The sequence below is a fragment of the Stenella coeruleoalba genome, assembly GCF_951394435.1.
Source record: "Stenella coeruleoalba genome assembly, chromosome: 21".
NCBI lineage: Eukaryota > Metazoa > Chordata > Mammalia > Artiodactyla > Delphinidae > Stenella > Stenella coeruleoalba.
The window spans coordinates 8,988,017-9,010,735 of NC_137167.1; the positions used below are offsets into that span (position 1 = coordinate 8,988,017).

At 41.3% G+C, this 22,719-nt stretch overlaps 1 protein-coding gene across 6 annotated transcripts in view; it reads right to left on the reverse strand.

The window, feature by feature from the left end:
• Positions 1-22,719, reverse strand: part of UNC5D (unc-5 netrin receptor D) — a 597,345-nt gene that overhangs the window by 241,212 nt on the left and 333,414 nt on the right. For 3 of the 6 annotated variants that reach the window (XM_079909329.1, XM_079909328.1, XM_079909332.1), the window contains exons 3-4: positions 11,529-11,672; positions 3,833-3,901 (exon numbers count right to left, since the gene is read on the reverse strand). The exons of 1 other annotated variant lie outside the window; for it this stretch is intronic. In XM_079909329.1, coding sequence (XP_079765455.1) covers positions 3,833-3,901; positions 11,529-11,672 — 213 coding nt within the window. The remainder of the gene's footprint in view (positions 1-3,832; positions 3,902-11,528; positions 11,673-22,719) is intronic. 2 more of the 6 variants (XM_079909333.1, XM_079909330.1) reach the window with 1 other exon arrangement.

Below are 22,719 nucleotides of genomic sequence, written 5' to 3' on the forward strand. Positions count from 1 at the left end.
GAAAAAATGTAGTGTGGAAAACCACTGAGAAATAAAATATTGCCTGCCGTATCAGTAAACAAAGGTTGTTACAGCCATCAAGCCATCACATTACAGCTGCCCGGACTGTGAGCCCTGAGGGATGGAGACAAATGGGCTGCCCACTGCCAAGCACATCTGGCCGTCAGCCGCTGTAGCCACCCACAATAGTGCACCTGAGGAAACTCAGGATGAGAAAACACAGGATACTGGGCCCAGAGGGCCGAGGTGCATAGCAAAGGAATGATTTCAGTCAGCCCAGACTCTTGCATCTTCCCATACATAGAAAAGCGCTGAATTCCTTAACCTGAAATATCTGGGGTTTTTTTTATTAACAGTAATCCTTTGATGTTCCGACTACCTGGTCTTTTGTTGCAAAAACTTCTACATATCCTGGCTTCCCCCTTGGCTCTTCAGAACACTTTTTTCAGCATTTATCTAAAGTCCTCAGAAAGTCTGCTGAATAAAACGTAACTCTCAACTTTTAGGTTGTGTATTTTTTTCAGTTGACACCATTTTAAGTATTTCAGATAAAATCCTCCTTTCTTCCTGATGGAGATCTATTATCCTAATGGGCACCTACTTGCCAATGACCTTTTTTTGTTTGTTTTTGTTTTGCGGTACGCGGGCCTCTCACTGTTGTGGCCTCTCCCGTTGCAGAGCACAGGCTCCGGACGCGCAGGCTCAGCGGCCATGGCTCACGGGCCCAGCCGCTCCGCGGCATGTGGGATCTTCCCGGACCGGGGCACGAACCCGCATCCCCTGCATCAGCAGGCGGACTCTCAGCCACTGCGCCACCAGGGAAGCCCCAATTCTAATGTTTGATGCTGATCCCTGGGCTTTAGGCTCATAAACACAACTGCATGATGAAAAGAGTTCGCTGAATGTTCCATGGGTAGTTCCCACATAACATGATCAAAAACCGTACTCAGTATCTTGTTTTGCACACTAGTTTCTTCTACTCTAATCATAACCTCATTTAATGGAATCACCATTAATTCAGTCACTTTAGCCCCAAATCAAGAAAGCCCCAAACGTGGGGTAATTCCTCAATTCCTACCTCACTTCTCCTCACCTCTGCATGCAAGAAGCCACACAGTCTTGGTAGTTTCACCTTCCTGGAATCTCCAATTTGCCCCTTCCCCTTTAACATATACCATCCCAGCAGAAGTTCAAGCCCCGTCAGCAGCTTCACAGGTTGGCATGAAGCTTCCTTGCCTTCAGTTTTACTTGCCTTTAAATCTCTGTGGCTGAATGGGAAGGTGGGGTGAGGGTCTGAAGATACGACCACGTCACCACCCTGCTATGACACTTCAGTGGCCCTAGACCACATCCTGAATAAATCTAAACCTTAGCAGAGAATTCAAACACCCTCTATAATCTGACCTACATCTCCCTGGGTAGCTCCATCTCCTTGTTTTCCCACATAGTTCCATGTAGTTTTTCCATTCTGTTCCATCTTTCTGTGCTTGCAACTCAAACTCTCCCTTTAACCTGAACATGGCGTCTTTAAGTTAACCCTCCTTCTTCCTAAGGAATTAGCTCAGGAAGTATACCACAGACCTTTAGGATCCACAAGTTGAACCTCTGGTGAACTCCTGAAACAGACTGTGCTTATCTAACCGTGCTCCCTCGAAAAAAACTTGTTTGATAAGTCTATCCTCTCGCGAGAGTATAAACTCTTCAAAAGAAAGGATGGGATTTTATTTATTGCTATGCTATCTAGAACATGTAGACAATTATTCATGGCTGTCCGGCACTTACACACCTTAGTTAGCATTTCTTTGACACTTAAAAAGTTTCTAGAATGCACACCCTTGTCCTTACTTATCCTGGTAGAGGAATATTAAGTTAAGAATAATATCACTAGGCTAAAAACGTCCTCAAAGACACGTTGTATTTCTGTTTTGTGTTTTTTCGTTTTGTTTTGTTTGCCTATCGTCTGCTCGTATTATCTGTCAGAAGATTTCTTCGGTGGAGAAAATGAGAGCTGAATTGAAGTAAAATCTATATCCTCTTCCTATTAAACTTCCACTGAGGTTTTTAGAGAAATGGCTATTTTCCAGGAAGTTTAAGGTTTATTTCACAAGAATGGCAGATTGAATAAACTGAGATTTCCTAAAAAGGGGGTGGCCATATTTCTACAAATTCTTCTCAGTAACTAATAGCTGGCAATCAATAACATGAAGGAATATTATTTGGAGAACTTTTTCATCACTGACTGCAGGATATGTTGTAAAGTAACGCACTACTACCCAGCAGTTCTCATCTTTAAGGCTGATGTACTCAACTGTGTACACGTTAGGCAAAAGTAGCATAATTTATACCAATTCCATAGAAATAACCCTACTCTGTTCATAGAATCACAATCTCTTATACTTCAGTGTTACTCATACTTTCGACTGAAGCGCCCCCACTGGCAGAGGAGGATAAATTCATATCCCCAAGGCATTTATATGATGGAGCCTAAAAAGATGTGGCATGCACAGAATGGCTTGGACGTTTCAAGTTGCATCTTCACAATTCAAGAAAGTTTTTTTCCATAATTGTGTTCATGTTTATATTTTACTGACCTCAAAGGGAATACCACTGACTTTCAAAAAGATGTAGCTTGTCTATCTTGTGGATTCTTATATCCACAGAACACCCCAGCCCCAGGCTGGCATTGTGAAAGACATGTGTAGTTAAAAAATGACCAATTATGTAAAATGTTCCTCATTTTAGGTTTGTCCAATGTTTTCCTGTGGTTAAATACAGACGAACTATATTTGGGAGGAATATCACTGAAGTGACGCTATCTTCTCATTCTATCCCATCAGGAGTAATTTGTGGATTTGTCCCATTGCTGGTGATGTCAACTGTGACCACTTGATTAAGGTGGTATATGGCAGGATTCTCTACTGCTAAATTACTAACTCCCCCTTTGTAATTCATCAGTATCTTGTGGAGAGATACTTTGCAATCCTGTAAACATCCTGTTACTCCTAAAACATTCAGCCACTGGTTTTAGCATCCAATGACACTTATCTTAATTAACTTTACGATACATGCTAAATAATTTTCCATTTCCATCATTCCTTCTACATTTATTCATTTATTGTAAGGAAGAGCTGCCTCTTTCCCTCCATTTATTTTTATATTCATTTAAAAAATATACCAGTGTAGATTCATGGATTCTTATTTAATGAGTTACAACCATTACGATGATCTCTTTGACCAGTGGCAGTCCCTTCTAGGTGACTGCTATTTCCTTTTTACATGTTCAATTTGAGGAATATATAAAATAACTGACTTTACACTTGAAAAATTCAGTGTAATGAACAATAAGGGAAGACCAAGCAATTATTTGGATTAAAGAAGGCTGAAGAGATCTCTCAACTGAATGTAAGCCATGATCTAGGATTTGTTACTGTTATAAAGGACTTTACTGAACAGTTGATGAAAGATGAATAAGGTCTTTAGATTGGATAATAGAATTGTATCAATGTTAATTTCTTGGTAAATATACTACAGTCATGTCAGAAGATATGTTTTTTAAAAACATACACCATAAAGTATTTAGGGGAAAGGAAGCATCATGTCTGCAAATTAATCTTAAGTCAAAAAATAAACCGTAATTGTCTACATACAAATACATATACTGATAAACACAGAAAGAGACGATGCCAAAGCGAATATGGTCAAAGGTTAACATTTGAAGATTGTCAGCAAAGGCCTGAAGGGAATTTTTTGGTACTATATTGCAATTTTTTTTGCAAGTCTGAATTATGTCAAAATAACTTTTTAAAGAAAACCCTATTAGTCACCTACTCACCCAATGCAGTAATTCCTTCTTCAGTATCACTGCCACCAGACATACATCCCTCGCTTGCCTCTGTACAGACTGAAGGAGAATGGGGCCATAGAAATAATGTTCCATAATGGGCATTTCTAGTTACCCCAAATATGCCATCTTAAAACTTACCTCCCGTGATGCTGCCTCTGGCTTTGGAGGAAAAACAGAATAATCTTGTCTCTAATTCCACGTGGAATCAGTTTGAATACGTCTCTAGCCTTTCTAGGCTAATTATTTCCTTTGTATAATAGCGTTACACATATAAAGTGATTTCTTGAATCATCACCATTACTGCCATTATGGCCACCTTCATGGGTGTGGGACCAGTATAGTCAAATGGGGCCCCATGCTTGATTTAATGGTCTAATACTGATGTCTTGAAATGCTTGATTTTTGAACAAGGGGACCCACATTTTCTTTTCTTTTTTTCGATTGGAGTATAATTGCTTTACAATATTGCATTAGTTTCTGCCATACGACGAAGTGAATCAGCTATATGTATACATCTAGCCCCTCCCTCTTGGACCTCCCTCCTCCCCCCCCACCCCGCCCATCTAGGTCATCACAGAGCACAGAGCTGAGCTCCCTGTGCTATCCCGCAGGTTTCCACTAGCTATCTGTTTTACACATACTAGTGTATTTATACCAAACCTAATCTCCCAATTCATCCCACCCTCCCCTTCCCCTCCTATGTCCACATGTCCGTTCTCTACATCTGGATCTCTCTTCCTGCCCTGGAAATAGGTTCATCTGTACTATTTTTCTAGATTCCACATATATACGTGTTAATATACGGTATGTGTTTTTCTCTTTCTGACTTACTTCACTCTGTATGACAGATTCTAGGTCCATCCACATCTCTACAAATGACCCAATTTCATTCCTTTTCATGGCTGAGTAATATTCCATTGTATATATGTACTACATCTTTATCCATTCATCTGTCAATGGACATTTAGGTTGTTTCCATGACCTGGCTATTGTAAATAGTGCTGCAATGAACACTGGGGTTCATGTGTCTTCGAATTACGGTTTTCATTTTGCACTCAGTACCACAAATTTTGTACCCAGTTCTGCTGCCACCAGCCTATGTGGCACCTTTCTGTAAACTGGACACCTGTGAGAACACAGGTCTTGGCTATAAAGCAGCAGCAAGAAAAACCAGTCCCTACCCTCATGTGGTTGTAGCCATGCTCTGCGGGGCAGTCCTGCCTAGTGGAATGCAGGCTGCATTTCAACACCAATCCCCTTCCTTGGCTAGATGCTCCTGTGTAGTGTGCAACCCCATCAGGAGGCCTGGACTCTCAGATCTTTCAGTAATATTCATAGAAGTTAATTTCAGTCCAAAGGGAAGAAAGATCAACCTTTGGCCAAGTAGATAGTATTTTCTCTTCACTCTGGCCACATTCTTCCAAGAGAAGAGGAAGGAGGATTTTAAACTTTTGTGCGATTGCTAGCCGGTGCTGAGAATTGGTCATAACATGTTTTCCATAACCTCTGAACAAATTCCATGTTCTGAAAAGGAAGGAAGGGAAAAGTGCAGATAAAGCTGGACGCCTTGGGGGCCACATGCTGCATGTCGCAGGGCTGTGATGACTCACCTACTCCCGATTCCCTTTAGACCTCTTCTTTACTGCAGTAAACATTAGGAGTACTTCGCAAGCCAGGGAGGACAAAGACGGTCCTTATAAGAACAGCATCCTTGTGAGCTATGGATTGGCTAAAACCAGTTGCCGTGTTAGTCCCATGGCACCATCATGACACACAGCTCACAAATGCCCTTTCACAGAACCATATCCAGCATTGATAGGGTTGCCTTTCAAACCAAACAAACATCTATAATACAAAGGTAACAGATAAGGCTCCCCACTAGGCTCAGAGGTCAAGACAATGAGAGCAATGCAACGGAATCTTACAGCAGGTTACCATCGAACAAGGGAAAATCAATCCACAAATAACTTCACGATAACCATGATTCTGGGAAAATGATAATAAGTACCATGGGAGAAGGGCTAAAAAAAATGCTAGGAGAGTTCGAAGATGGATATTTACGTTTTATCAATTTTGAAGCTGCAGATGCTGGAGGGGACCCCTTTTTAAGGGCTCAGTTGGTATGTCAGGCTGCTGAGGTCAATTAGTATTAAGGGATTTGCTAAACTAGGTTTCATAAAGGACACGGTATCCACAACAGACCTTGGATGTAGGAATTAGGTGGACAAAGGCAGGAGTGCGAGATGCGGCTGGGAATACACTCCAGGAAGAAGAAAGGATATGAGCACATCAAGGAAAAAGAAAAGTCTATGTCTCAGAATCTAAGCTGTCCTAACTCAGCTGGAGCCCCGTACGCTTGTATGGATATAATGGGTAATAAGACGAAAAACAGAGGTTAAGGCTGACTGAACACCAGACACACGTGCCGATGTGTTTTTATATTTATTTTTGCTATCAAGAGGGGGTTATGGACAGTTTTTAACAGGTGAAATTATTTATCAAAGCCATGAAGCCAAGATCCATAACTGAGGTCTAGTTGGATATCTCCTCTAAGTTCTCAAAAAAGATACCGCCCTCCCCCACCAAAGCAAATTAAAATAATACTGTTTTCGCTATGGGCCTGTAATTAGGTAGGGAGTTTCATAGCTTTTAAATGAGATTCTCTAAGTTCTTCACTCGTTCTTGGCAGGACTGTATAGATATTTTAGAAGTCTCTCAAATAAGCCATCTATTTAAATTATATTCAGGATGCATGTTTTATAGATTCCTTTTCTTAAAAAATCAGCAGAACAATGGGTTCCTGCTGCGTTTTATCCCAAGTGGCCAACTTGCTATGTGACTATAACAGGCCAAGGTTTCCCTCATCCCCCCAACCCCAACTCCCATATTGAAGAAAAGGCTCAGGTGTTAAGAAGAGTGTGCCGGGGACTTCCCTGGTCACTCAGTGGTTAAGAATCCGCCTGCCAATGCAGGGGACACGGGTTCGAGCCCTGGTCCGGGAAGATCCCACATGCCGCAGAGCAACTAAGCCTGTGTGCCAAAACTACTGAGCCTGCGCTCTAGAGCCCACAAGCCACAACTACTGAGCCCTCGTGCCACAACTACTGAAGCCCGTGCACCTAGAGCCCATGCTCCACAACAAGAGAAGCCACGACAATGAGAAGCCTGTGCACAGCAACGAAGACCTAACACAGCCATAAATAAATGAATAAATAAATAAATTTATTTAAAAAAAAAGAAGAGTTTGCCCGACCAAGGGGTGATGATAGAGGCCAAACATTCTGAACGCAGATGAAGAAGAGGGAAAAACGGCAACAGCTAAGCAGCCAAATGTTCACCCATGAGAATAAAAAACTACGAATAACTGAATATTCCTCCTTTGACAACTGTCCAGGGGCAGAAATAACAGATGCCAGAGCAGCCCGACTTCCTCCAGCGTGATCGAATCAGACAAACGAGAGGAGGCCAGTGGGAGCCACTCGCTGCAGATGGACTTCTGCCAACCTGGTGGGGGTGAATGTGGGTTGCTTTATTTATTTATTTTCCCTCCAGAAAATCACTTTGAAATGGAGCCTCAGCTATTTCCAGCCCCAGGTGATCGGATGGGCAGCCAGCAGACACAGGGTGGAATTATTAAGGAAAAGAAAATGGTTTAAGATGACAGGCACTTTGGCTACTACAACAAAATCTGTACTGGTTTTTTTGTAACCACTAAGGCAGCAATGAGTCATGATTTATATATAAAAATATATATTATATATATAATATATAATAACATACATATAAAGTATATATATTATACATATGTATTATACATGTGTGTATGTATATGTGTATATATATAATAACTTGACCATGTGGAGGAACTCAATTTCTTCAGAAACAGAATAGGAAAGCAATCACTGCTTTCCTCAAGGAAATGCTCAAAGGCACATGAACTTATCCTTCTATGATGGTTCTCAAACTCCCATTTAATAGAAAGCAATCAACACGGCTTGGCAGCAAGAGCACCCAGGGAGGGTGAATGGATGAATATAAGATCTGGTTCCGTGTCTGCCGGGTGACCTCTGGTCAAGCCACCTAACCGTTCTGAATATCACTTTCTCAGCTATTAATGATGACATTGGAGCTATGGGTTAAATCCGTATTTCCCAAATAGTGCTTCCTAAAGGTGTTCTAAGGGTCTTGCTACTCAAAGCAGGGTCCACAACTGGCAGCATCAGCATCCTATGGGAACCCTTAGACATGATAGAACCTCGGACCTTGGACTGGACATACCAAATCATGTCAACTGAATCATCTACATTTCAATAGGAACCCAGTTGACTTGCATACGTGTTAAAATTTGAGAAACACTGTTCCTGACCAAGCTGTCCCAAAGATACCTGATCATAGACTCACCTGGATAACTTCATACAAACACAGCTTCCCTGGTCCTTCCTCAGGTCTGAGGTAGAAGCCAGGAATCTGCATAGTTAACTGATACCCCAGGTGGGTCCATTTCAATAAAAATATGAGTGACATAAATAAAATAATTGTGTCTATATTGTTTCCCTTTAAAATCGAATGATCTCTAAGCGATACCTTGCCAGCGAGCTTCCTGGTGTTTTTATAGAGATAAGCTAACATGATCATGACAAGACATCCCTCAGCTGATGGCCCAGATGCCATGAAGGTTTTGCCCACTGCATTTCTGAAACTGTTAAATTCTTAATGGATCATTGGTTAAATGCAGGAAGCATAAGGAGCTCTGATGTTGGACTACAATAATTTAATGAATAATATAAAAATGATACTAATTTTGCAAAGTCCCCTCAAGACAATTGTCAGATTCGTAAGCTACATTCATATATCAAAATCCTTATTTGGCACATGAAGATGTCTTTAGCACTTCAAAAACCAATCTTAAAAAGTAGAAATATCATGACAATTATGTCCAATTTGGCTTTTCATTTATTGGGAATAAAAACCATCCTCATGGGCAATGTGTTATTTGCTGGGAAGTGCCTGCAAATAGCAGCGAGAAATCTCTTATTTAAATAAAACATGAAAGTTATACAAAAATAAGTGGTGTTTTTTTTCCCTCCTGCAAGCAAATCAAAAGACTTCCAAGCAAGGTCCTAAAGGCAGCTTTTCCCCTCCATTTTCAAGGCCAATAAACATAGTTAAAATTCAGTGTACATTTTAATGTATACTGGTCTCCAAGTCCAATGCAATATTTAATGACAAATCGTGTCTTGACTTGCATAAATAATTTTAAATAATCTGTCACTTGCTACATAGAAAGAGATTAAAAATATATTGTAAATATTAGAGCTTATATTAAGCTAACTGCATAATACAGGCTTTAAGGATATTCTTTTTTTTAATTTAAAAATCAGATCTTTATCATATTCAGATATGCATATCATACATAAGAATGACAAAATGATTTTTTTAAGCCCTGAAGAGGTTTGCAAGATTAGTACCACAAAAGTATCAGCTGACTCTAAAAAAGTAGGAAGTGATAGAAAAGTGTTTTCCATTTTTTAAAAAACATTCTGTGATCCTATCATACTTGGGAGAGTTGGATACCTAGGGCTGGCCTAGAATGGAGTTTGAGAGTCTATATAGCCATGAGCCACAGAAAAGTCACTAAGGCACTAGAAATGTAATTCAGTTCAATTAGTTTAAGTATTAACACACTTACTGGTGAATGATGTTCAGGCTACAGAGGATCAACTATGTCATAAAATAATAGCTAATGACTGATAAGAGTTAACACCGTGTTAGGTGTGGTTTCAAACACTTTGTAGTTATCAATACTTCTGACTCTTCCAGTAACTATGAAGTCAGTACTCTTTATAATATTAAGACACAGAGATGAATCGATTGTCCATCATCACAACACTAAGTAGTAGTGGATTTAGGAACTGGAAACCAACAGGACTTCAGTATCTGGGTTCTCAGCCACCAGGGTACACATTCATCCAACTGGAAACTCTAGGAGCAAAGGCCCACGGCAGAGAAGTGAGGGTGAAACACAGAACATTAAAGTGTTTAGAAGGATGAAGCAGACTGTACACGATCAAAGCCTATGGGAAATTAACAAACTGGGTCGGAGCCATTCTTTGCCAAACTTTATAAGCAGGGGGAAAATCTCTGGAGGTTTCTAGCAGGCACGTGACAGTCAGGAATGAAGTGAGCAAGTATGGAGATGACAAGAGATTGGAGACGGACGGATTAATGAGATGCTATTTATAGGAATTCATAGAATAGGTCACGTGGGGCTCAAAGAAGCAGAGGAAAAAGAGAAAGGGGAAAGTGACACTGACAAGGAAATCCAGGGAACTTGTGTTGAAATTCCCTGCGCGATTTGGCTTCTCCTTTCTTCAGGATCCGGAGGATAACCTGCCTCACCCTGACCAGGATCAAATACTGGGTTGGCCAAAAAGTTCGTTGAGGTTTTTCCATAAGATGTTACAATACAATACCTCGGCTAGCCTAGGCGAGGCCATGCCAGGAGCACAAAGCTGGACTTGTTAAGGAAGAATAAAATCAAACACATTCCCTTTCTCAACTGACCTGTCAGAAAGTATTCGTGGGCTAAAATTAACTAAAATAACAATAGGAAAAATATTTCCCATGGCTCTTACAACAAGAGCGCAGCTTGCAAGGTCCTCCTTGGTCTCCTAGGACCCAGGCAACAGCCTCCCAGATCACCAGGATAATGAAGGTGAAATGCCTATGCTGACAAGGAGATTTCATTTCCCAAGAAACATAAACGTCTCTGCAAAGAGCAATTCACTCCTATTCTTAATCCCTAAACCATCAACATCTGCTACAAAGAATTCCTTGAGTCCTTAAATAAATCCCCCTTGTCCCGTATTCTTGTCTTCACGGCACTCTCAAAAGCAGCATTAAAAAAAAGGAGACAATAACCATCTCTGCCCGCCATCTCTTTGCTGGGGGAGGGGTAACACTCCTGGGCTCACAAAGGAGATTTTATGGGGACCCATGGGGTGGGTAAGATACGTTTAAGGAGGAGAAAGGAAGTTGGTGTATTTCTAAACATGTTTGAGATGATAAAAACGCTGATGCTGAAACATGATAAAGAAATCTTAGACTCTCCTGAAAGGCAATCTTCTTTCTTTTTTTTTTTTCCTCAAGCATCTTTTTTTCAGTCCTACTTGGGTCAAAAAAATGCAGTTTTAAAGCCCATTTCCATGTTTTAAGATTCAGAGGAAAGAGGTTTAACAGGAGGCTATAAAACTCCCTTAATCTTTAATGTCTTATTTTCACAGATTTGCTGGCGAAGTAAACCGTCATCGCTCAACTTCTCTCATCAATGCCCCTTGAACTGTGTCATTCATGACGAACAGCAGAATCCATTTGCGTGGGTTTTTTTTTTCTTTTTCGGAAACCATTTTTCCCGGTATTGTGGAGGCACCTGCATTCTGGCAACCTAGGCAGAATCTCTTAGCCCAACTGATTTGCTGATTGTCTTCTAGGGGAAATTATCAAACATTTAAAATACAATTTTAAAAGAGTGAATTGAGTAGAGGTGGAGACAGTTCTGATGGTGTCTTGCTCTCCTCTCATCCCTGTTCTGCAGAAGCACCTGGCCTGTCCAAATGCTCTTCAGCTCTATGGAAGGCTAGTCTGTGCTCCTACACGACAAGAAGGTCACCGAGAGTATACTCACAGGCTATGCGCACGGAGGCCTTCCTGCTCTTGGAGGTCCCCAGGTGGCTCCACGCCACACACTGGCACCAATAGTCCTCGGGCCCATGGAAGTCCTCTACCTGCTGCCTGGTGACGTTGATAAACACCTCCCGGACCTTCAGGCCTGCAGAGGAGACAGAACCAATCCACTGAGGCTGGTGTATTTCTCAAACGGAAAGTTAAGGCCAGCCCAACCTCTTCCTGTTAATTAAACCATTCTGTTTTTAATCAAGGTGAAGTTTTAATTACTTTGACAATAATATATTACTACTAATTAAATTCCAACGGCTGAGTAGGCTGGAAAGAACAAGTGTAAAGTATCATCAGCCAATGTGGTTCCCATACAATAGAATCATTTTCACAGTACCTTGACACCATGCTTTTTCTGTCTTCTTTTTTAGCTCTTAGAAATATTTATTGTTCTTTTTTTGTTTGTTTTTTCTTAAATTTTTATTGGAGTATAGTTGATTTACAACGTTGTGTTAGTTTCTCCTGTACAGCAAAGTGAATCAGGTATACACGTACATACATCCACTCTTTTTAAAATTCGTTTCCCATATAGGTCATTACAGAGTACGGAGAAGAGTTCCCTGGGCTCTACAGTAGGTTCTTATTAGTTATCTATTTATATATAGTAGCGTGTATATGTCAATCCCAATCTTCCAATTTATCCCTCCCCACCGCTTCCCCCCCCCCTTTGTCTTTCTTGGTGTAAAATCTACCATGAAGAAAGTAGCACCAAATTAATTTCTGGGATTCCAGAGGCTAAACAGTCCTCAACAAACCAACCCCAGGGACATAGTTCCAAGTGCTTCGAAGTGTTCCCACCCCTGGGTATGGCAGCAGGAGAGGGTCACTCTGGACGTGTGGCTTAGAATAACAAGAAGACAGCGAACATGCATGGGACGGGTGAACGGCTGGGAATCCAAGGAAAAGCCAGAACTCCAGACAACAAATGGGATGCAGACAAGTTGAACTAAATTGGTCTTGAAGCCTTGAAAACCCTGGAAGGTCCCTGGAGCAACAGAATGAGGAGGTGAAGAAAAGAGAGGCTTTCACAGACAGCGGGGTTAAGGCTACACCTGGGAAATGAGATAAAAAATGCCAAGGTCAACGTCTTAGTTTAATCACTATATCTTTGCATTCCCATCTAATAGTTAAAAAATTTGCCTGGTGTTTCTGAAGAGGGAGTTTCTTCCAAACCTCCAGCCATAGACTATCAGCCTTTCTTTCTTTGGGAAGGATAGCCACCTCAGAGCAAGTGCCAAGGAGCAAAGGACGCCCTCCTCGACACCATCAGTTAAATCATCACAAACAGGGGAGCAGCCTTTATAATCGGCATGCTCTCTCCAGCTAATGGGCATCTGCTGAGGCTGTGCCCTGCTCTGAGACAGGCAGCATGGGAGAAGGAGGCAATGCTTACTGAGCTCCACTAAGTGCCCAGCATCATAAGCCTTTAGCCTATTCACTCTTTGCATTTCCGCAGTGCCCTAATGTAGCAGAGGCTACTGCACCCCCACTTTACGGAAGAGAGAACTGACTTAGAGAGTCATTTGTCAATCATCACACAGCCTATAAATGGAAGATCTAGGGTTTGAAGCTAGATCTGTTTTACACCCAAACCAGCACTTTGCACAGGTCCCTCATAAAAATTCGACTCTGTCCTCGTACTTTAGGTACTTATACATAATTATGGAAATAAGACTAATGCATGGAACATTTAAGGAAAAAATGAGGTGCATGACTAGGATTTTTCCTTTACGTTCAAAAGGAATTCAGGGGACAGAACCATCAGTATAGTCAAAAGGAGCCAGGGACTGTTGGTGGAGGAGGTGGAATGTGATTATATCCTGGGTGCTGGTAGGATTTAAAAAACAAGAACGGAGGTGGATTAGTCAGGCTTGGGAAACATTCCCCTCTACCCAATCAATAACATGTTATTTATAGTGTGTGATGAGAGTTTTATGGCCACATCAATCACCATGTACACAATCTGAGTTAGACTTTCTAAATTTGTAGGAGGTACCGCGTATAGAAAATCATCCTGATGACAGCTGATAATTCCCATTTCTTCTGTTTCTGCAGAATGCAGAAGCATGCCTTTTACCTGTCAGAGACGTAAGAGTCCTGAAAGTCACCTCCTACGTGGGATAGGAAAGAAGCCTTAGAGGGGCTTTTATTGTATTGTTGTGGCTGCTTTTTTAAATTTGCACTTAAATAAAAGAGAGAATGAGAGGACCTGGAGAAGGTGGAGCTGGCAGGTGAAGGGAAAGGGAAACGGAAGTCAGATTACAAAAAAGTTGGTGAGGACAGAAAGCAGACGGGAGCACGACACCCATACTGGACTTTTTAAAGTTAGGCTGCATAAACAAAAATAAGGAGCTAGGCTGTAGACAAGAGGACTTGGTTTATATTTCACAGCTTTGATTTGAGACAAATGGTGGAGGATCTACTTTGCATAGTGCAAGAGAGGAGAGAAAACCCTAAATCAGCACATCCAGGTTCCAGGTGGAGTAACTTTGATACGTCTGAGCTCCCCTGTCATGTGATGCGGAGACCTATGAAGCAAAATACGCCAATCATGTGGGAATCAGGTCTCACTGAAGAAGCACGATACGCTTAGAAGGTCAGAAATGTGTTCAAGCTCATGTGGAATTTATACATATATATATATACATACACACACAACTTATACATGTGTGTATATATGTGTATATATATGTGTGTGTATATGCATTATTTTTTTACTTTCTCCATCTTATAATATCTAAACCCATCAGCTTTCTCTAGGCTGCAAATGAAGATAATCACCATCTCAAAATGGTTCAAGATCATCATATTTATAAAGCAGAGAGTTCCCCATCCAAACCTTAAAATATGCTATGATTTAATCTAGGCATCATGGTGTTTTAAGGGGTACATGGGGCCTGTTTTAATGAGCTAAGGTAGGACACTCAAACAGAAATGCGCATCAGGAAAGAATAAGTTTACACTCACAGATCCCTAGAAACAAGAGGCAAAGCACCCGGGGCCACACAGGGAAGCACCAGGGTCAGGGGGGGAATGTGGGCAAGAGCCTTTATTGTGGTTTCCACGGAAAGGAATCAGAGAGGCAGGGGAAAAAGATTTAGAGTTGGCACGTTTGCATCATTTCAGTGGGCTCCGGGACAGAAGAGCTGTCGCTACTTGTCTGGTACTGGGTTAGGGCAGGGGGGTATGGGTCAGCAGTGTAAGGGCTTGATAAAAGAAGGGGTTGGGGATAAAGCTCTGGATCGGTTGGTTTGCATATGAAAGGCACGCTCTTGGGCCAGTTGTTTGCTATGTCTAGGAATTAGCCCGCCCTGGGCAGGGCAGTCCCTCCAGGGTCAGCAAGACCCTAAGATGTCAGAGCATCAAATACAAACACTTGAAAACATGGTTATTATACATGGACAATCACACAATTGTTTTGGAAAGCGTAACAGTAGGCCACAGACCCCCACCACGAAGGTCAAAATTGATCTCACCCCATTCATGTCAGGAAGTCTGGCAACCTCTCATTCAGACTAAACACAGCTGAAAGGAAAATGCTTAAGTCACGATTTCAGCATTACGATGGCTCAGTCTCAAGTCCCTCACAGAGGTTCCCCATGGGTTTGGAGAAGCAGAATGAATTATCAACCAAGTATTATCCAAACACAGTGTATTTCGCTTCGGGTAGCATCAGCGTATCAGGTTTCTTTAAAAGGTCACAAGTGACTTCACTACCCCCGCCACCACCATCCCCACTAGTACAGTGTCTCTCTGGAGTAGGCCTTTTTCTTCTAACGTGAGGTCTTTAGCCTTGTCAAACCATCCCCGCTAGGAAAACCTTTGGGAAATCATAAATATTTTGTCTCTATGATACTTTTCTCCACTATAACAAATAACTATTGATTAAAATAAAAATTTTAAATAGTATATTCTCTTGCAAATCTTCACTATTGCTCTCTCTAGTGATGTATTATATATATGCATAAATATATATATATATATGTAAAAATGTACGCGTGTGTGTATATACACACGAGAAACCACACCTGAGAAACATCCATTTAAAACGGCTCTATTTCAGGACAGCTCCCCCCACGCTCCTGCACTGAAGTTCATCCAACAGTGTTACAGAGATAACCATCTATTTCTCCATCTGAAGAGACGGCAGCTAACTTATTCACAGGAAATGCTACAGGGGAACAAAAATCCCAGGCAAATAGAAGACGGCAACTCATAAATAAGACTAGCATTGTACCTGATAACTTGTGTAACTAATGGGCACGGAAAAGTCCAACCCTTTAAATTATCGTGCGATTATAACTATCAGCCTTTGTTATGGAGAAGAGTCCTACAGAAGATGAAAATATGACTCTGGAGCTGAAATGCTAATAAGCTTTCTACGCGGCGGATGGTTGAGTTGTAGAGAGACGAATGTTGGCAACGGATGAATAATTGCTCTGCATGTACTAAACATAACAGAGCAGCACAGAACTTCATCATCTGTCAGCTTTATTTGTTTAAATGAGAAAAATGCTGACAGCAGTTATTGCTATAATCCCCTTATTTATCAGATAGGAAACACTAGTTACTCTTAGCAGGTCTAATCCTGTTGGGAGAATAAAAGGGAATTTTCAAACTAATTGAAGGTGTATGTTTCACTGTTCAAAGAAGAGAAATATGGAAGAAAGGAGGGAAGAAATGGAGAGAGAAAAAGGATGAAAATTATTTATTTCTGGTCAACGTCTAATAAAAGGGCTCTAGTTCTAGTCCTAACTTATTCTGTAGAAAAGAAAAGAGTTCTGGAGTAGAACTGAATATCCAGCACCATGCCAGCTGCAGACAGTGCCTACTAACAGCTGTCCCCCTGCCTTTGATCTACTGCCCATTATCACACTTCAACAAGGCTCATCAGCGACATCCTGCCGTGGTCACTGCTGCCCACCAGCTCTCAGATGCACCACTCAGCACAACTGGATGTCCAATCTTTGGAAGTTCTCTGTAGTAGGATACTCGGCTTACTAAAGTAAATAACTAGATTCAAGAAAAAAGATGAGAATCCCTCTTCCTCTTGTCATATTCCCAAACTACACCTAAGCAGTAAGAGGCTAGCAGACTAGGCTCTGGTGAATTGTTTCCTCATGCTAGTCGCTGTGCCTGTCTCCCCGGACCATTTTAGCCCAGTGTTATACCCACTCCGTGCCTGGTTTTTTTTTGCACTGTGATGTTTCATGATTGGGGATTAACCCAGAGAATAGGTCTATGTAATTAGCTTCCACAGACAAAGCCCCAAAGAACTATTCTAATACAACTTCATGAGTAGCATGGGGCCTTGCTCAATTTGAGGAGAGAGAAAAAAAAATCAAACAGCCCACGAAAAGCAACCATCTCCACGCTTCCCTGGTGGCGCAGTGGTTGAGAGTCCACCTGCCGATGAAGGGAAAGCGGGTTCGTGCCCCGGTCTGGGAGGATCCCACATGCCACGGAGCAGCTGGGCCCGTGAGCCATGGCCGCTGAGCCTGTGTGTCCGGCGCCTGTGCTCCGCAACGGGAGACGCCACAGCAGTGAGAGGCCCGCGTACCGCAAAAAAAAAAAAAAAAAGCAACCATCTCCTATTCAAGAGCCTTCTCTAATAGACCGTCATCTCCTTAGGTATCTCAGTACCACTGATGCCTGGGTTTGGCTCTGAGATAGGCCCACCTTACTCCACTGTTTCCTAAGAAGATGGAAAACAGTCCACTCAGCTGGAAGAAGTGAGTCCACCACTTACATAAGGAGATGTTTTTCATTTGTCTCTTACTAGCCCAGGTTTAGAGCCTAGAAAATAAGCTTGAACAATAAGTTTCCCCAAATTTTGAATAACATATTATCATTACTGATTATTATACCATTTGTATAGCCCTTTACTTTTATTAATGTCATCACATACCTTATCTTATTTCATCTTAAAACCACGCTATTATTATAATTATTATTTTGCTGCAGGTTCCGTATCAATAGGAAATAGATCAAAGATGTCATACAGTTTACAACATATATTATTTTCAAAAAGTTGTACTGAGTGCCTCATATGTGCTTGCCATTTTGCCAGGTGTTGAAGATACTGTGACAAAGTAAATGATCAAGATTCCTGTCCTCAAGGATCTTGCAGGCTAGATGAGGAGACACTTCAACCTGTGCCAATGTGATGTGACAGTCGCTATGACAGAAGCACAGACTGCTACAAGATCACACAAGAGGGGCTTCTAACCTCTCCACAGCATCACCAAAAGCTTCTGGGAACGGTTGCCATCCTACCTTTGACCTGAAGGCTCTGTCCTCACCCAATATTTATCTCAGTGTCTAGGGCAAGGCTCTGGTGAAGACACATGAATCTGATCCCTATTTGGAGTTTTAAAACTTTGAGATACAAGAAAACTGTTCAGGGAACTGTGCCTCCATTTCTTGGGGGAAGCTTAGATGTCTTCAAGCCAACATGCTACTGAAAGTAGCAAATTAAATGTAGATAATTAAAAGGCAGAACCATATTCCATTTTACTGGCAGATGCTTAATTAGGGCTAAATGTCGTTTGCCACTTCATCCTAGCAACAAGATTCAAATGTATTTTGATTAAAAAAAAATAGTCCTCCTTTGAACGGGCACAATGCCTAATGAATACTCTTTAGTTTCCCCTGGATAATAAGCACCCCACATATTCCTCAGAAGCACTGCAAGTTCAGTCTTAAGTACAGAAACTAAGAATACACCCAAGCTCTCCAGTTTCGTCCTCACTGGAGATTAAAATTAATCAGCACAGAGATGTCTGGCAGAGAAAAGCAAATTAACTCGGTAGTGTTGTCTGATAACAGAGAGAAGGGCAACTCAAAAGGCAGAAGTGGAGAGGGGAGGGTCAGTTAGAGGACAGCGTCCCCTGAATGACTCACTCAGACCTCATACAACTTGTGGGAACCACACTCATGATTTCCAACCCTGCTGTCCCAATCAATGGCTTTCCATTCCTGCAGCCACTAAAACTACTTCCTGTTAGTAGATCATCCCGAGATCAGGGCATACATCCTACCAATTCTATCTCCCATGGCAATACCAGGGGCTCCGAGAATAACAAAGACGAAATGTAAACTGAGGGAGTGAACCACAGGCAAATAAAATGTCATTCTATGAAAGACAATGATTTACCTGTTAATAGGACTAGCCCCTTTATCTTTCTGGAACTGTAATTACGTTCATAATTTTCTATTTGTTTTTGGAAGCAAAATCACCAGCCACTTACCTCATGTAAAAAAAATTGCAGTTTTATATTTATCATTTTGAAGGCTAACCTTGATAGTGTACTTGCTATACACCAGACCCTGAGCAAGGTATGTCATATATATTAGGTTCTACGACTCCTGCTATAGTTCCATGGGGTAGATATACTTGTAACTGCCATTTTATACATGGGAAAACCGAGGTGAAAGGATGCTAAGGAACTATCTACCTTTAAAAAGTCTGTAAATGGAGAGCCAGATCTCAAAAATGGAGGTATCGGGCTTCCCAATGGTTGGGAGTCCGCCTGCCGATGCAGGGGACATGGGTTCGTGCCCCGGTCCGGGAAGATCCCACATGCCGCAGAGCGGCTGGGCCCGTGAGCCATGGCCGCTAAGCCTGCGCATCCGGAGCCTGTGCTCTGCAACGGGAGAGGCCACAACAGTGAGAGGCCCGCATACCGCAAAAAAAAAAAAAAAAAAAAATGGAGGTATGATCTTGCACTAATATCCATACTCTTAATCACCAGACCATTTTTTTTAAAATATCCTTATAATTCCCACTTAAAATTAGAAAAAAAAACATTTAAAATGTTGTATGAACAAAGACTATAAAAAAGTCCAAAGACACTCTTTAAGAGTTTAGGGTTTAGAACAAATCTCTGGCCAATATTAGGAAGTTATTAAATTGCATAAATGGTTAGCTGCCTTCTATCTCTGCTATGAATGAAATGATAGTAAACGGTCTCTTTTTGTAGGAAAGGCTTAAATTAGACATAAGGTCTTCATGCTCTGTCACAAGTTTTTGGAAGGAATTCATAATATTTTCCTGAAAACCTTTTTAGAATATGTCAGTCCTCTCTGAGCAGCAGAGTGATGAACAGGATGAAATCTGGGGTGGGGTCGGAGAATGTTTCTATAGTTGTGGGTTTTAAACCCACAAACTGTCAAATGGAACACTTCAGAGATGGATTACTGCTGTGTTCTGTGGTCTCAAATATATGCTTCCCAAATGCACCTCGGTGATTTGTGAATCTTTGGAGGTAACTTCAAATTAATGGTTTTCTGGAGGATACTATATTCACATCCCCATCACCAGCAGAGCGAAGTTCTTAGATACAAACTTTAAAGATTTAATACATTTTTTATTCTACTCTTTTCCCTTTTCTCAACACAATCCATTAACCTTTTCTTCCCAGAGAGTGACTCCAGTTGTTTAAGGAAATCACACACAATGAAATCCCTGAAATGATATTCTTTAAGAAGAAAAATTAGTCTACTGGAGTTGAGACTTTTCCCATAACACATTGAAATACGCGTTATTTCGCTCATTAGACTTTGGTATCTCCGAGGTAGAATAAAAACCATGGAGGCTTGTTCAGGGAACTCCGTTTTTCTTGAACAGTAAAGAAGTGGTTTAGCTTATTGATAACTCAAGCTTCCCACAGGCTACATTATCCTGATTGTCAAGGATGGGTTTTGCTGGTTGCTGTTTTTCTCTCTCTCTCTCTCTCTCTCTCTGTGTGTGTGTGTGTGTGTGTGTGTGTGTGTGTGTGTGTGTGCGCGCGCGCGCGCGCGCGCATTTGTGCATTATTGAACAATCCACCCCTTTCCTTTCTCAGGGGCATGATTCCTGAATTGGGATTGCCTCTCAACTCCAGATGCTAACAGAAGAAAAATACAAGGAAGAAGACTTCCCATATTTCCAAATGAAATGAGGCAGAACAAATGGAAGACGATCGCTCGGCTTGTGCAGAGAACTAAAAGTGTACATTACTAAGAGGTATAGCCGTGTCTGTGCAAACACAGTAACTCACGTCAAATAAATTGTGCTTTCTGCAGGAAAGAACTCTAGCTCTGGGTTTTCCAAGCTAAATTGCATGAAAACATACAATCCTTTTTCTTCTTATTTGAACTGTTAGAGGACGGGGCCAAATTGCCAGAAAGACCAAAGGCAGTGTGCAGCCTTTAACAACTGAAAGGATTTATTGCTCCAATTTGGAAATACAAAAGATTCTGTGTCGACTCCCAGCACTCCCAGGTCCTATGCATTTCCCATTAGTTCTGTGAAGAAAGAAAACCTCTAAGTAAAAAGAATCAAAGTTCTCTAGGATTTTAGAAATAGAGACCACGTTGGCCAAAGATATTGAAGCAGTTACTTTCAACTTCTTAAAAGAGCATGGAGCATTCTCTATCTCTGGTCAAACGTGGTCCCATTATCCTTGGTCTCTCGGTATCATTCCCTCCCACTGGACTGGCAGGAATTATTTTTCAGACCCCATCAAAAGCCATTAAGGCTGTAAAGGTAGTCAATCCCTATGCTCCAGCTCCACGCTGAAGAACCCAGGGGAAGTAATGCATCTATTTTTCAATACCTGAGGCCATTTCGTTTCCAACCTTAATTACACTTATGCATTAGTTTTGGGTCTAATATCTCCACTCATCTTGCTCCAGTTTCCACTTTTCCACTATTACTGCAGAGCTTAGGAAACATAATTGCAGTGTGTGGTAGACAGTGATTTTCATTAACCACACAGAAGAAAAACAGTTTTAGGGAGAGACATTTCCTATTGATTCAGTCAAAATGACTTGGAAGAAATGGTTGTGCTTATTAAATTCTTTTCCAAAAAGTAGCTATTAAAATTCTTTCTCAACAGGTTATTTTTTAAATCGGTGTATAATCTCTTCAGATTTTGTCGTTCATGTTTTTTTTGTTCTTCCCAGTTCCTTTGAAAGTTGAGACTTTTATTGGTCTTATTTTATTTTTTTAAAGGAAGCCAAGAGGGGAGTCTTTTTCATGGAGGCAGAGAATGTAATCAACGCTGCTATCTGCAAGACATGGAGCTGCCCAGCAATGCTAAGGGAATTAAAAGGGAGAAGCAATAACAAAACAGAATGTTGTGAAATGACAAGAGGGGAGAGTGTTAAATTGGCCTGCAATACTTATCAAGAGGTCTTTAAATGAGAACGGATATAGGATTTTCTAGCAGTGGTATAAAAAAATAGTTGATCATTTTTCAATGTTCTTCCTATCTTTTATTTGGAGCAGTTTACCCTAAGGGGTTCTGCTATTTTAAGTTCATTACTGGGCAAAATCTAGGGCAGCAATGTCCGAGGATAAAACACACAGCCCCATGGAGCCACTAGTATTTGAGTCCCTCTGGTTGGACTAACTGAATACGAGACATAAACCTTTCATATTCTACCATTGTTCTATAGGGTTTTGCTCCTATGGGAAACGCTGTTCCCTTTGCTGCTCTCTTCCAAAACACCAAGTGTCTTCTTGGAAGACTGCATGCCAAGGTAAGTGAGATAGCTATTGTTTGTGACTTAACTCTCCAACACCAGGTCAATCCACCTAGGTCTCTCCAAAATCCCAACCTTGGGAGCACAGAAGCAGAAAGTTTGGTGGCACCAAGATTCAATTTGTCCTCTTCCTTTGCCTTGATTTTGCCAAATTCCTCTTTAAAGAAGGAAACTATACCTGGAATCCTGGAAATGTCTGCATACCTTTGGTTGTTATAAACTTTAACAGGGCCAGAAACACAACATAGAATAAGGGATTGGCCCTTAGAGAGATGGCTGAAATGGTCAGGAATAAAGAAACTCCAATGGAACAGTATTGGATTATATACTTGGGAAATTAAACACTGAACAGATTCATGACAGGAAATACTGAGCCAGGTGCTGAAACCCACCCTTATGTCAGTAAGGGAATGTGTCAATATTTTGACTGGGAAGGAGACCGCAGGAATAAGTATGTAAAGGTGGCTTACAGTGTCAAGGAAATGTATCTAAAGTGAAGATCAGGAGACTTGGGTTCTAGAAAGAACTATACCATGAATACTTGTATCTCCTGGAACCTTTTATTTCATGAATAAAATACGGCTGTTAGGTTTACCCCTGAGATCCCCTCC